Genomic DNA, 12710 nt, shown 5'->3' on the forward strand with positions numbered 1-12710 from the left:
GTATTCAAACATTGTTTGAAGTGTTAAAGTGGATTGTGTCAACAAATATAATAAAGTAATTCACAGTGGTCATTTTTTTAAAAGTTAAAAACACACACTGCTTCTTCCAATCAAAAATACAAATTACAAAAGTAAATAAATGATAGCAGTAGAACAATAAAACAAAAAGCAAATTACTGCAGCTAAAGTAAATTAAAAATAAAAAGTTGTACCATCAACCAGACAGCCTCTGTGCCAAAGGCAAAAAGTCTTGTGAGTTTAGTGTCTTGAGTGGCTAGGCCACTTTTGTACCTTCCAAGAGCCAAGTAATATAACTTCAAACAACAGTAAGCTCAATCATATACCCCGAAATTTCGATGGTATGACCATGACTGGATACTTTTTTTTACACCCTAGATATTAATGTTGGTCAAATAATTAACTGGGCTAGCTATATCCCAGCCATAGGCTGGGGGAGGTGATGGCCTAGTGGTATTATCAATGGACCACCATTCCATGAATAAAAAAAATCAACAACTTGGATGAAAGAACAATGGGTTTGGTATTCTGTGATGCTTGGAACATCACTTCAAATATCAATCACTTTATTAATTGAGAAACCGATGTATGTGATGGAATACTGCTACAATAATGCTTTACATTTAATACTGCTGGGAGTACATAAGCTTGAAGGATCATAGAAAAAAGAATTTATTTCAAGCTTTGTGAACATAGAGAGTAGTTTATTGAAAAGTCGATTGTTGGAAAAACCCAACTGTGCACACTGGAGTTGTTGTTTAAACAAAGTTTCCTAGAAACTTTGTGATTAGCAATACTGCTTGTTTTCCTGTAGACCCTGCAAGGGTTGTTTTGAACAGTGGCTTGGAGAGGTTCTTGTTTTATCTAGTTGTGTTGGAAAAATTCCTGCGAAGAATAAGCTGAATTGTAGGAAACTCTGCTAAAAGCCCATCGGAGTTGGAGGAAAGATTGCTACGAACAAGTTCCATCTGCTCTATTCTATTCTTCAAAAGAAAATTCTTAGCATCAATTCAGGGTGAGTCTTGTTTGTTTTTTTAAAAACAGCAACTGAAAGAACATCTTAAGCTTATATTTCTTAAGCAAGCTGTGCATGTAAGACTTCAAAGACAATGTGCACGATCAGTGACTCAACCACACATGCCGGAACATCACAGCAAAAGTCTTCAAATTATCCTACACTTTATCCTTTGCCTTCAAGAATAACTGTTGCAAAGGATTACTTTTTGGAAAGCTGATCTCTGCAAAGGAGTCAGGTTTGTTTTTACCTTGTGTGACTGTGTATCGTGCGTGTTTTCGACATCTTAAAGAGATAAGCATTTATGCATTGGCATTACAGATTATGTACATTAACAAATTATTGAATCTTTATTGAATAAACTTTGTTTTGGCAAATTAAGAATCATGGTCAGCAAATCCATTTTTGAAAAATCCGATACAGATAAAGATATTTAATTGATCACCTTGGTAACTGGAAAAAGCATTCTTGCTTTATACATTAGCCTATGGCATAATGGGACTAGTATGGCAGTGCACCTCTCCAGCCTCAGTTATAACAGCCTGCCTCAATCCCCTGCAATTTGCCAACGAATGTGACAGGTCCACAGCTGACGCCATTTCCCTAGCCCTGCACTCATCCCTGGAACACATGGACAACAAGGACAGCTACGTCAGACTCCTGCTCATCGATTACAGCTCCACCTTCAATGCCACCATCCCCTCTAGATTGATCTCAAAACTCCGAGACCTGGATCTTGGCACCACCCTCTGAAATTGGATCCTCAGCTTCTTGACCCAAGACCTCAATCACTGAGGATAGACAACTGTGCCTCCCCCACGGTAACCCTCAACACTGAAGCCCCCCAAGGATGTGTTCTCAGCCTCTTATTGTACTCCCTGTACACCCACGGCTGTGTTGCCACATTCCAAACAAATGCCATCTACAAGTTTGCTGTTGAAACCACCGCAGTAGGACAGATATCAAACAACAATGACTCAGAATACAGTCAGGAGACAGAGGATTTGGTGGCGTGGTGCAATGACAACAACCTCTCTCTCAATGTCAGCAAGACTAAAGAACTGATCATTGACTTCAGGAAGAAAGGAGGAAAATACGCTCCAGCATCTACATCAATGGAATGGAAGTTGGGAGAATAGACAGCATCAAGTTCCTAGGAGTAATAACAGCTGACAACCTGTCCTGAACTTCCACATAGATGCAATTGTCAAGAAGGCACAACAACACCTTTTCTTCCTCAGGTGGCTCAGGAAATTTGGCATATCCGTAAGGACCCTCACCAACTTTTACAGATGTACCATAAAAAGCGTACTGTCCAGGTGCATAACAACCTGGTACGGCAACTGCTCTACCCAGGACCATAAGAAACTACAGAAGATTGTGTGTACAGCTCAGACCATCACAGAAGTCAACCTCTGAACCAGAGAGTCCATTCACACGTCTCATTGCTGCAGAAAGGCAGCTAACATCAAAGACCCATCTGACCCCAGTAATTTCTCCTACAACCTCTACCATCAGGCAGAAGATACAAAAGTTTGAACACATGCACCAACAGGTTCAAGAACAGATTCTTCCCTGCTGTTTTTAGACTGAAGAATGTACTCTCTAACTTTAAATATTCTTGCTCTCGTCTAACACACGTCCCGTGTGGTATAACCTGTATGCCTTGGTCTGTCCAAGTTTTTTTTACCCTTTAACCTATGATTTGTACATCCTCGCTTACTGTGATCTGCCTGTACTGCTCGCAAACAAAACTTTTCACTGTACTTTGGTACACGTAAGTATAAATCAAATCAATTAACAAAAACAATATCCATCACTCACCTGGATTATTGACACTGCAAAATTTATACTGCTGCTTCAATTGAGACAAACATTCCAAGGTGTTTAAGTATGATCAAACAAAAAGTGATACAGAGAAAGAGAGATATTGAAAGGCAGTTGAGGGTTAGGGACGGTGGTGTCTGAAAGCTCAGCCAAAGAGTTTTAAGATGATTCTTAAGGCACTTGTCTTCTTATGGAAGCATAACACTTACAGCAAGAGTTCTGGAGTGTGGCGTCCAGGTGGCAATAATGGAACAAAAGCAGGGAGTTGGAGGAAGTACAGCTTTACAGAACATGAGCGTGAAGGGATTTATATGCAAAGTTGTGAATTTCAAATTGGAGGCATTAAGAGAACCAGAGCCAATATAGACTAGCCAACACAGAAGAGATAAATAAGCAGGACTTGTTATGGAACAGGATATGTAAAACAGAGTTTTGGATGAGCATAATTTGAAGGCACAGGAGTATTAGGATTGTTAGGATTCATAAACTACTAGAGGTTACACAATGCCATTCTAAAATCACTACTTATGGTATTATACATCACACTAATGTGTACTTCTTAAATTAATTTAACCAGATTGCAACATAATTATCTAAAGTTCTATCTTTAAGATTATTTGTTAAAATTGCTGGTGACAACATGCTGCACGATAAAATTCAAATCAGCAACCAACATTCACTCCAGGTTAGAAATGTTCACACAACATCTTTGTTGTCAGCAATGGATACTACAAGGTGTTTCTTTGCACTTATACTGAATATCAATAAAATCTAAATATAACTACACAAATTAGTGAAGGATTCATATTTCACTTACAAGCAGCAGCCCTTTGCTCTGGATAAACTAACTATGCAATCAAACATACATTCAGAGAAATTAAAAGCTTTTACTTGAAACTAAATAATAATTCTTACCTCATGAACACTTTTTGGATTTGCACGCCAAGCACAATACATTTCCTCAAGATAACTTGAATGATTTCCATTGAGGAAAGGTTCTGGAGTTCCAGATACACTGTAAAGCCTAGTTTGGAATATCGACGTCATGACTACATGGTGCCGAGTTAATCGCTTGACAGTCTGTGGTTTAAATTTTGCAGTCAATGTTCTCAGGTGATTCATGGCTGATTTCAGTGCTGTGTACAGCCCTAACAAAAACAGAGAAATGCGAACTTAATAATTATAAAAATAACAAACTATAGTTCTCAATGATTCATCAGCATTGTTTAGGTTGCTTCACTCCAAATATTGATAGCAGCAATGCTAAAAGTGACTCCGGCACTGACCTTAATACCAACTGAAAGATTAGTCTTAGAGCTCATTTTTGTTAAAAGACTGAATGAGGGATGAGGTTTGACACAAGCAAAGTCAGAATTGGATACAATCCACTTTAATTTCTTTTCCTCCAGCTACAATAAATTACTATTTTAAGATAGTGGCTCAACCGTGTCTGAGCCCTATTAGTGGTATCAGTTTGGTAAACTCCTCTGATTCACTGGGTTAGGGGTCCATGTTAGATTCTGGAAAGGTTTCAGTTAACTGGAAGAACAAATATAACCCCACTATTCAAAGAAAGGAGGAGCCAAAAAAATCAGGAAACTATGTGGAGTGACTCCTTTTAGAACTGAATACAGCTGGAAGATGTTTTAGTTTTTACACTTAAGAAAAGGGAGGGGGTCCAAGTGCATCAGATGGTAAAGGTGCCCAGAGCAAAAGGCACAGAAGATGTTACAAGTAGAAGAGGAGAGATATTAATTAAGCTAGGTGTTAATGATACATCTTAATAGCAAAGAAAAAGTCAGCTCTGCTGAGGCCAAACCTACACAAACAAAACACTGGGGTGGGTGAGAGGGGATGGAAATCAAAATAGAGGACAGAGTTAATGGTGTGAAGTTACTGAACTCAAATTTAAGACCTGATGGCTGTAAAGTACCTGACTAGAAACTGAGGTGCTGTTCCTGTAGCTTGCATTGGGCTTCACTGGAACACTGCAGCAAGCCCTGAACAGACACGCTAGCATGGTAGCAAGATGGTTTATTGACATGGCCAGGGACTAGAAGGTCAGGGTCATTCTTGTAGACAAAGTGCAGGTGTTCTGCAAAGCAGTCAACCTTTCAGTGTTTGGTCTCACCAAAGTAGATATTGTGAGCAGCAAATACAGTAGACTAGATTGAAGGAAATATACTTAAAAAATCACTGCTTCTCCACTGATAATGTGTCGTGGACCTTAGACAGTGAGAACGAAGACTATACAAGGACAAATGTTACACCTTCTGTGGTTACATGGAAAGGTGCCATTGCAAGGGATTAGGGGTGGAGGAGAATAATTTGGGGCAGAGTGGGTGACACAGGAGTGGAGCAGGATATGGTGGCAGGAATAGTTCCTGCAAAATGCTGACAAGGGAGGGGAGAGGAGATGTATTTGGATGTCGTATGCTGCTGCAAGTTGCAGAAATAGCAGTAAATTTTTGAATACAGAAGCTAGTGGGATGGAAAGTGAGGACAAGGGAACTCTATTCTTATTCTGGGAGTGAAGAAGTAATGGCAGATCTGCAGAAAATGGACTAGGCATGGCTGAGGGCCCTGTCAACTATGCTGGGGCAGGCGAGGGATGGTTGAGGTAAAGAAAGACATGTCAAAAGCATCCTTGTGGAAGGTGGCATCATCTGACGTAACAGAGACAGAGAAACTGGGCAAATCAATGTAGTCCTTACAGAAAGCAAGGAATAAAGAAGTATAGTCAAGGTACCTGTGAAGGTTTGTGGGTTTGCAGTAGTTGTTGGTCAGCAGTCTAACCCCAGAAATGGAAACAGAGATGCCAAGAAAGGGGCAGGAAGTCAGAGTCAGAGTCATATAGCAGGGAAACAGTCTCTTCAGTCCAATTAGTCCATGCCAAACACAATCCTAAACTTAGCCTACTGTATTCATCCAGCTCCACACTTTGTTATCTCGGATTCTCCAGCATCTGCAGTTCCCATTATCTCTGTTACAATCCCAAACTAAACTAGTCCCACCTGCCTAGTCCTGGCCTTAATCCGTCCAAACCTTTCCTATTCATTTAACTATCCAAATGTCTTTAAACATAATTTACCTATATCCGTCACTTCCTCAGGAAGTTCATTCCACATGCCAACTGCCCGCTATGTAAAAAAATTTACCTCATATCTTTTTTAAAATCTCTCTCCTCTCACCTTAAAAATGATGTGTGTTGAAATTCCCCATCCTAAGGAAAAGACAACTACCATTAGCTCTATCTATACCTAGTATTATTTTATAAATTTCTGTCAGGTTACCTCTCAACCTCCGATGGCCCAATTGAAAAAGTGCCAGCCTATCCATCCTTTCTTTAAAACTCAAGCCTTCCAAACACCGCAACATCCTGGTAACATTTTGAACCCTCTCCAACTTAGCAATATCCTTCCAATAACCGGGTGACCAGAACTGGGCAAAATATTCCAGGAGAAGCCTCACCAGTGTCCTGTACAACCTCACCATGGCTTCCCAACCTCTAACCTCAATGGATGAACCAGGTGAAACTGAGTGATAGAAACTGAAAGCAAAATTGATTAACTTTTCCACTACTAGAATGAGAGTTAAGAGATGGGTTCAAAGTCGGACTGGAAAAAATGCTACAAGTAGCCCACAAACAGGTGGGCATAACTAGGATTCATGAATAGACTGATGGTCACACCTTTTACTTGGAGCAAGTGGGACAAGTTAAAGAACCACCTGTTCAAAATGAGAACATGCTCAGGCAGATGAAGGAGACTGGGGGCCTGGTGACTACTTTGTGGAACATCTCAGCTCTGTCCACAAGAATGATCCAGACCTTCCAGTCATCTGCCATTTCAATAAATCATCTTGTACTCATGCAAACATTTATGCCTTATGTCTACTGCAGTGTTCTAGCTGGAGAAAAACAGAGCCTTATATTTTGCTTAGGCACTCTATAACCTTCAGGACTCAACATTAATTACAACATCTTCAGACCATGAACTCTGCCCTCAACTTTAATGACCCCATCACCCTCTCCATCACCCTAGTGACCAAATGCATGTTTGCTCTCAGCTATCTCTCTCCCCTGCTACCATTAGCCCCACCCTCTCTGCCTTTGGCTCTGTGCATGTTTCTTCATTTGTTCCTGCTCCCTACTTTTGCAACAGTATTAAAGTTCAATGTAAGGTTGGAAAATATAGCCAGGTCTTGGCCAATAGCCTGGTCAGCAAACTGCGTGAGGATCAAGAGCATTGAAAAACATCTGAGCACTTAGGGATCTGCACTGTTCAGTCAGAGAAAAATTTTCACTTTTCCAGCACCTTTCAGTTCTCACTCATGTTAAACTCAGAAGAATAATTCTGTTTCTCTCTCCACGTTATTTTAATCTCAGGTCTCCAGCAACTGTAGAACTTTGCTCTAATTAAACTGTATGCCTGTTAGCGGGAAAGTATCAGAATCAACTATTAAGGAAATTATAGCGGGTCACTGGGAAAAACTCAAGGTAATGAAGAAGAGTCAGCATTGTTTTGTGAAAGGGATATCATGTTTAACCAATTAATTGGAATTATTTGAAGGAGTGGCATGTACTGTGGATAAAAGTGAGCCTGCAGATGAAATATAATTGGATTTCCAGAAGACATTTGACAAGGTTCCACACAAAAGGTTATTGCGCAAAGGAGGAACTGAAAATAACAAACAATCATGGGTAGAAGATTGACTGGCTCACAGAAAACAGAGAGAATGCATAAGTAGATCTTTTTCAGATCTTCAGGGTGGAGACAAAAAGAGTCCTATGGGTGTGTGCGCTAGGCTAGAGTTTTATAATTTGTATGAATAATGAAGGTATGGTAGCTATAATTCCACATGGCACAAAGATACATGGGAAAGTATGTTGTGAGAATGGCATAACAAGATTGCAAATTGATAGGTTAAGTAAATCAGCAAATATCTGGCAGGTGGCGTATAAGGTTGAAACATATGAAACTATTCACTTTGACAGAATCAGAGAATCCCTATACTGTGGAAGCAGGCCAATCATCCAATCAGTCCATACTGATCCTCCAAAATATCCCATCCAGACCCATCATCCTACCCTATCCCCGTAACCTGGTTATTCCCATTACTAATTCACCGAAAGACAATTTACCATGGCCAATCCATTTAACTTGCACATTTTTGGACTGTAGAACAAAATCCATGCAGACATAGGGAGAATGTGCAAACTCCACAGATAGTCACCTGAAGGTGGAATCAAACACAGTTCCCAGGTACTGTGAGGCAGCAGTACTAACCACTGAGACACCATGCCACCAAAAGAATAAAACAGAGTATTATTTAAACGTTTGACAACTGCTGAATTCTAAACTGTTCTAGTGCATACAAGGATGAAATGCTTCAGTTATACAGGACATTTGTGAGTCGACATCTTAAACAGTTGTTTCTAATTTTGGTCCCTTTATTTAAGGAAGGATGTAAATGCATTGGAGGTGTTGGAATTTTGTTGTTAAGACTGATACGTGGAATGATCAGGTTGTCTTACAAGGAAAGAATGAGTCTCTTTTCACTGAAGTTCAGAAGAACAAAGGATGACCTGACTGAAGCTTATAAGATCCTTAAAGGTCTTGACAAGGTAGACGGAGAAAAAAAATGATTACTCTTGTGGGTGAGACCAGAACTTGGGAACACAGTTTTAAAATCAGCAGTTGCCCTTATAAGAAAGATGAGAATTCTTTTGTCTTTTTCAAGATTGTGACACTTTGGAATTCTCTGTCTCAGAAGGAGATGAAAACTGTTCATTGAATAATTCTCAGGTAGAGACTGATGGATTCCTGACAAGGAAATCAAGGGCTTTTTCAGATGGATGTGAATTCAGAATAAAAACAGATCAGCTATGATTTTATTGAACGGTGGAGCAAGTTTGAAGGGTTGAATTACCTATATCTGTTCCTACATCAGGACTAACCACAAGAATACATGTTCTCAAACTAATGCAGGATTGAAGGACAGCTGCATTGTTGGAAGTGCTGTTTTTGTGATGAGATGTTAAACAGGAGCTCTAGTTGCTGCTCAGGTGGATGTAAAACATCCCACGACACTTCTTTGAAGAACAGCAAAGGAATAATCATTGGCACTCTGGCCAATACTTATTACAGCTGACATGACAAAAACAAATTAACTGGTCGCCATCCCACTGTTTTTTGTGGGAGCTTGATGTGCATAATCTATTTGCTGTATTTACTATATTAAAAGAGTACACTTCAAAAGTATTTAATTGACTGTAAAGCTCCTTGGTATGCCCTAGGATCATAAAATGTACTGTATAAATATTTTATTTGAAAGATAAGCAAAGACAACACAAAATTCAATGTATAATCTGAAGGAACAAAATCATGATTCCAATTTCCAGATAAACAGAAAACAACCCCATTGTCCACAAGTATTGCCATATTTCTGGATTATGTAGTTCATAATCACATATTCTAAAAATTTAGACCGCTTATGTGTTTACTCTCTGGGGAAATAAAATTTTGTCTTACGCAGAATATAGCATGCATCAGTCAGATGTATTATATGAAGCTTAAAAATAAGACAGGTTGCTTGTCATTTTGAAGGTCAGTCATCGGCCTATGTTCAGCAATCACTGGCTTAATATCAGAAAAATGCTATTTCCCAATTTTCAGACCAACAGAGCGCAACTGAGACACATCATTAAAACTGGGAGACAAAAATAAATGTATAGGGGGTCTATTTTGTGCTTCTTTACTAGTTGATACAAATTTGTATTGTTATGGTGGAGTAATTTAAAGGCAGCACTTTATAACAAACTGATATCTTACTAAATATCATTGTTACATTATTAAATACAAATTACTTTATTGGATATTTTGGAAATATCAGCGTGTATGGAAGTTAATTTTGTAATAACAGTTCATAAACGAGTCAAGCAGCAAATGAGATAATGGTGTTATGAAATAAATAGTTGAAACAACAATAACAATTTAGGGTCTTTGCAACTGAGGCACACCAATTGCACAGCTATTAAAATCAGAATGTTCAAACAATCAGAATGGAAAGGTTGTATAACAGGACAAAATGGCATTGATAGGAAGAGGTGAGACCACTGATAGACATGAACAAGGCTAAGGATTTTTAAACTGAAGCACTGCTTAGCAGGAGGCCAACACAGGTCAGAGAACACAGGGCTAGTGGGTGGGTGAGACTGAATGCAAGATAGGGCACAGGCAGCAGTGTCTTAGTAACTTCAAGATTATACAGGATTGAATGTGGAATACACCAGGAATGTATTGGACTGGTCAAGTCTACAGTAAATTGCTAAGTGAATCAGCATTTCAGCAGTGGATGAGCTCATACAGTATGAAGTTGCATGACATTACACAGGCAGAAACAGGCATCTTAGTGATGGCACAAAAGTGGTTCAAAGTGAGTCAATATGACACCAAGGCTGCTAACAGTCTCGTTCAAGTGAAGGATGGAATCAGTAGCTAGGAAATGAAATTTGATTCAGGAACAAAGGTACTGACTTTGATCTTGCCAATCTTTCATAACTTAGAGTAATTCTTTATTCATCCAATACTGGATGCCAGATGGAGGGGTCTTGTGGCTTAGTCATAATGTCCACATTTCTGAGCAAGGAGGCTTGAGTTTAAGTCTTACATGTTCCAGAGGTGTGTAATAACATCCGATTAAAAATATTCACCATGTGCTAGAAAGCAATTTAGCAAATCGAAGACAATACTAGGGTGGAAGTAACAGCTAGGTGCCATCAGTGTACATGTGGGGTAGAAACTTAAAGACTGCCATCCTCTCTCACCCCTAGAAGACACCAACCGCCAAACAGACATTTTTCCCCTGCAGCCAAAACACAGTGCAGGCAGATGGGCCACATTGGTGAGCGGTACTTTTTGATTGGCCAGTATACCAACATTCCTGACAGCACCAAAGCTTCGTAGCGGGTGCTGCCAGTACTGCAGAAAGATCGACAAAGGAGATTGGCTAGAAACCCGGCCGGGTAGGTCAGACAGCAAGTTTTCCCCCTCTTTGGTAGGGAGGCATGCAGGGATGTGAGGTGGGTGGGTTTTGAAGTACAGGTAGGAAATTAGATGCAACAGTCTCAGGAGAGGTGCTTTGAAAAGCAAAGGACACTCAAAAACAGACCCCACCCCATTCTTTTTTAAACTTTCTTCACATATTGGCATGATCGGGCAGATCAGTGTTTGCAATCCATTCAAATTATGGTGTGGGCACAGCAATGCTGAGATCAATTGAGCTTCTTCCAGGTTCAACTGACCATTGTTTGTTTACATTCAGTGGGTGTTGATTTTCAGCACTTGCCTGTCTATCATCTTAAGAAGGTGACTTCAGAAGGCAATCATCTAGCCACCCAACCTACCCTATCAATTGCCTCCAAACCCAATCAAAAACAGCCCTGGCAGGACCCAGCCTTTGAAGACCTTTCAGATGACAAACTGGGACGGTTCAAGGATAGGTCTTGGGAGGGAGTGGGGTGCCCAGAAGAAATGCTGAAGGGTAAAAAGCCTTTTCCAGCGATTCTGTGTTTCTTTTCAGTGTGTGTATTTTAGTAGAAAACAACACTGTCTTATCCAGAGAACAAATCATAGAACATGCTGAAAACATTCACAGCAAATCAGGGAGCAATCTGGCGCTCATTAGGGAAGATTACAATGAATGAGCCCAGCCCTGCAACATGACTGCTGGATTTCCAAAAATAAATGCAACTAGGGATGGGCTTCGGTTGCAGAAACCAATCGGGTTAAACCAACTCAGGAATGAGGAATTACAAAACGAGACTCGACTGGAAGCGGGTGGGAAGCAAAACAAATAAAATCAAGACTCTGAAACGGTAACCGAGGCGGATACAGAGCTGTGGTAAACCCAGGCCCCAAGTCAGCACCCAACACCGCCATACCCCCCTCCCCCCAAGTCCCATCACTGACACAGGCCGATGCTGAGGGTGTACTGACCGCCCGAGAGGTGCTGAAATTCGACGGCGGCGGCTCACTGACGCCGGTTCCGACCGCACCTTCGAGCCCAGGGAGAAAGGCGGCGGGGGGGGGGGGGGGGGGGGGTTGGGAAGGTTATGTTTTTGCCGTTTCTCCCCCTTGTCAGAGGTTCCAAGTGACAGAAACGATAGGAGGAGATAAACAGAATAACGAAACGGCGGCGAAAACGCCCCTGCCTTTTTTTTTCCTGTTGTTACGATTCTCCTCAAATATACTCCCCCGACGCCGGTGAGGTCTACTCGACGGTGGACAGTGCAGCCAAACTAGCACCGCCCACCCAACGAACGGTCACGGGGAGAGGGGAGCTGGTTCGACCTTGTCGCACGAGACAGAAGCTGTGGACGTCACAGCGCACGTTACCTGGAAACGCCCCACCCTGCCACACCCATTCCTGCCTACGCACCCAGGTACGCCCAACCCTCCCACCAAATCCCACCCGCGCACGGAGCGCCTCCCATCTACCTGACGCTTCTTCAGAAATTAAGGAGCGAATCATCCAATCAGATCCTGTGCAAGTGCACAAGCCCCACCTGCCCAGCCCCGCCCCTGCACCAGCAGAACCCCGCCAGCTTAATTGTGCCCCGCCATCAGTGCAAGAACCGCCTATCTGCGTAAGCCCCGCCCTCACAAACCCTGGGCTCGACACATGTCCCGCCCACTAACAGCGTGTACGCCCTTCACGCCAAGACCCGCCCATCCGTGCAAGCAACTTGATCCCAGGAGCTTGCTCCAGCCTCGCAGGCCATTCCGATACCCTTAAGCCCCGCCCACTAACACTAAGCCACGCCCACAAAACTCAAGCTCTATCAATC

The 12710-nt window shown here is 41.5% G+C and overlaps 1 protein-coding gene across 3 annotated transcripts in view; it reads right to left on the bottom strand.

The window, feature by feature from the left end:
- The window catches only part of ogdhl (oxoglutarate dehydrogenase L), a 134471-nt gene extending 122043 nt beyond the window's left edge, over window positions 1–12428 (bottom strand). Inside the window, exons 1-2 of one of the 3 annotated variants that reach the window (XM_048563542.2) lie at window positions 12361–12428; window positions 3776–4008 (exon numbers count right to left, since the gene is read on the bottom strand). In XM_048563542.2, the coding sequence (XP_048419499.1) occupies window positions 3776–4008; window positions 12361–12394 (267 nt within the window). In that variant the 5' untranslated portion in view covers window positions 12395–12428. Of the gene's footprint in view, window positions 1–3775; window positions 4009–11859; window positions 11944–12074; window positions 12233–12360 lie in introns of those variants that run through there. The other 2 variants (XM_048563543.2, XM_048563544.2) reach the window with 2 other exon arrangements.
- Window positions 12429–12710: the final 282 nt, after the last annotated feature.

Source organism: Stegostoma tigrinum, chromosome 37, assembly GCF_030684315.1.
Source record: "Stegostoma tigrinum isolate sSteTig4 chromosome 37, sSteTig4.hap1, whole genome shotgun sequence".
Taxonomy (NCBI): domain Eukaryota; kingdom Metazoa; phylum Chordata; class Chondrichthyes; order Orectolobiformes; family Stegostomatidae; genus Stegostoma; species Stegostoma tigrinum.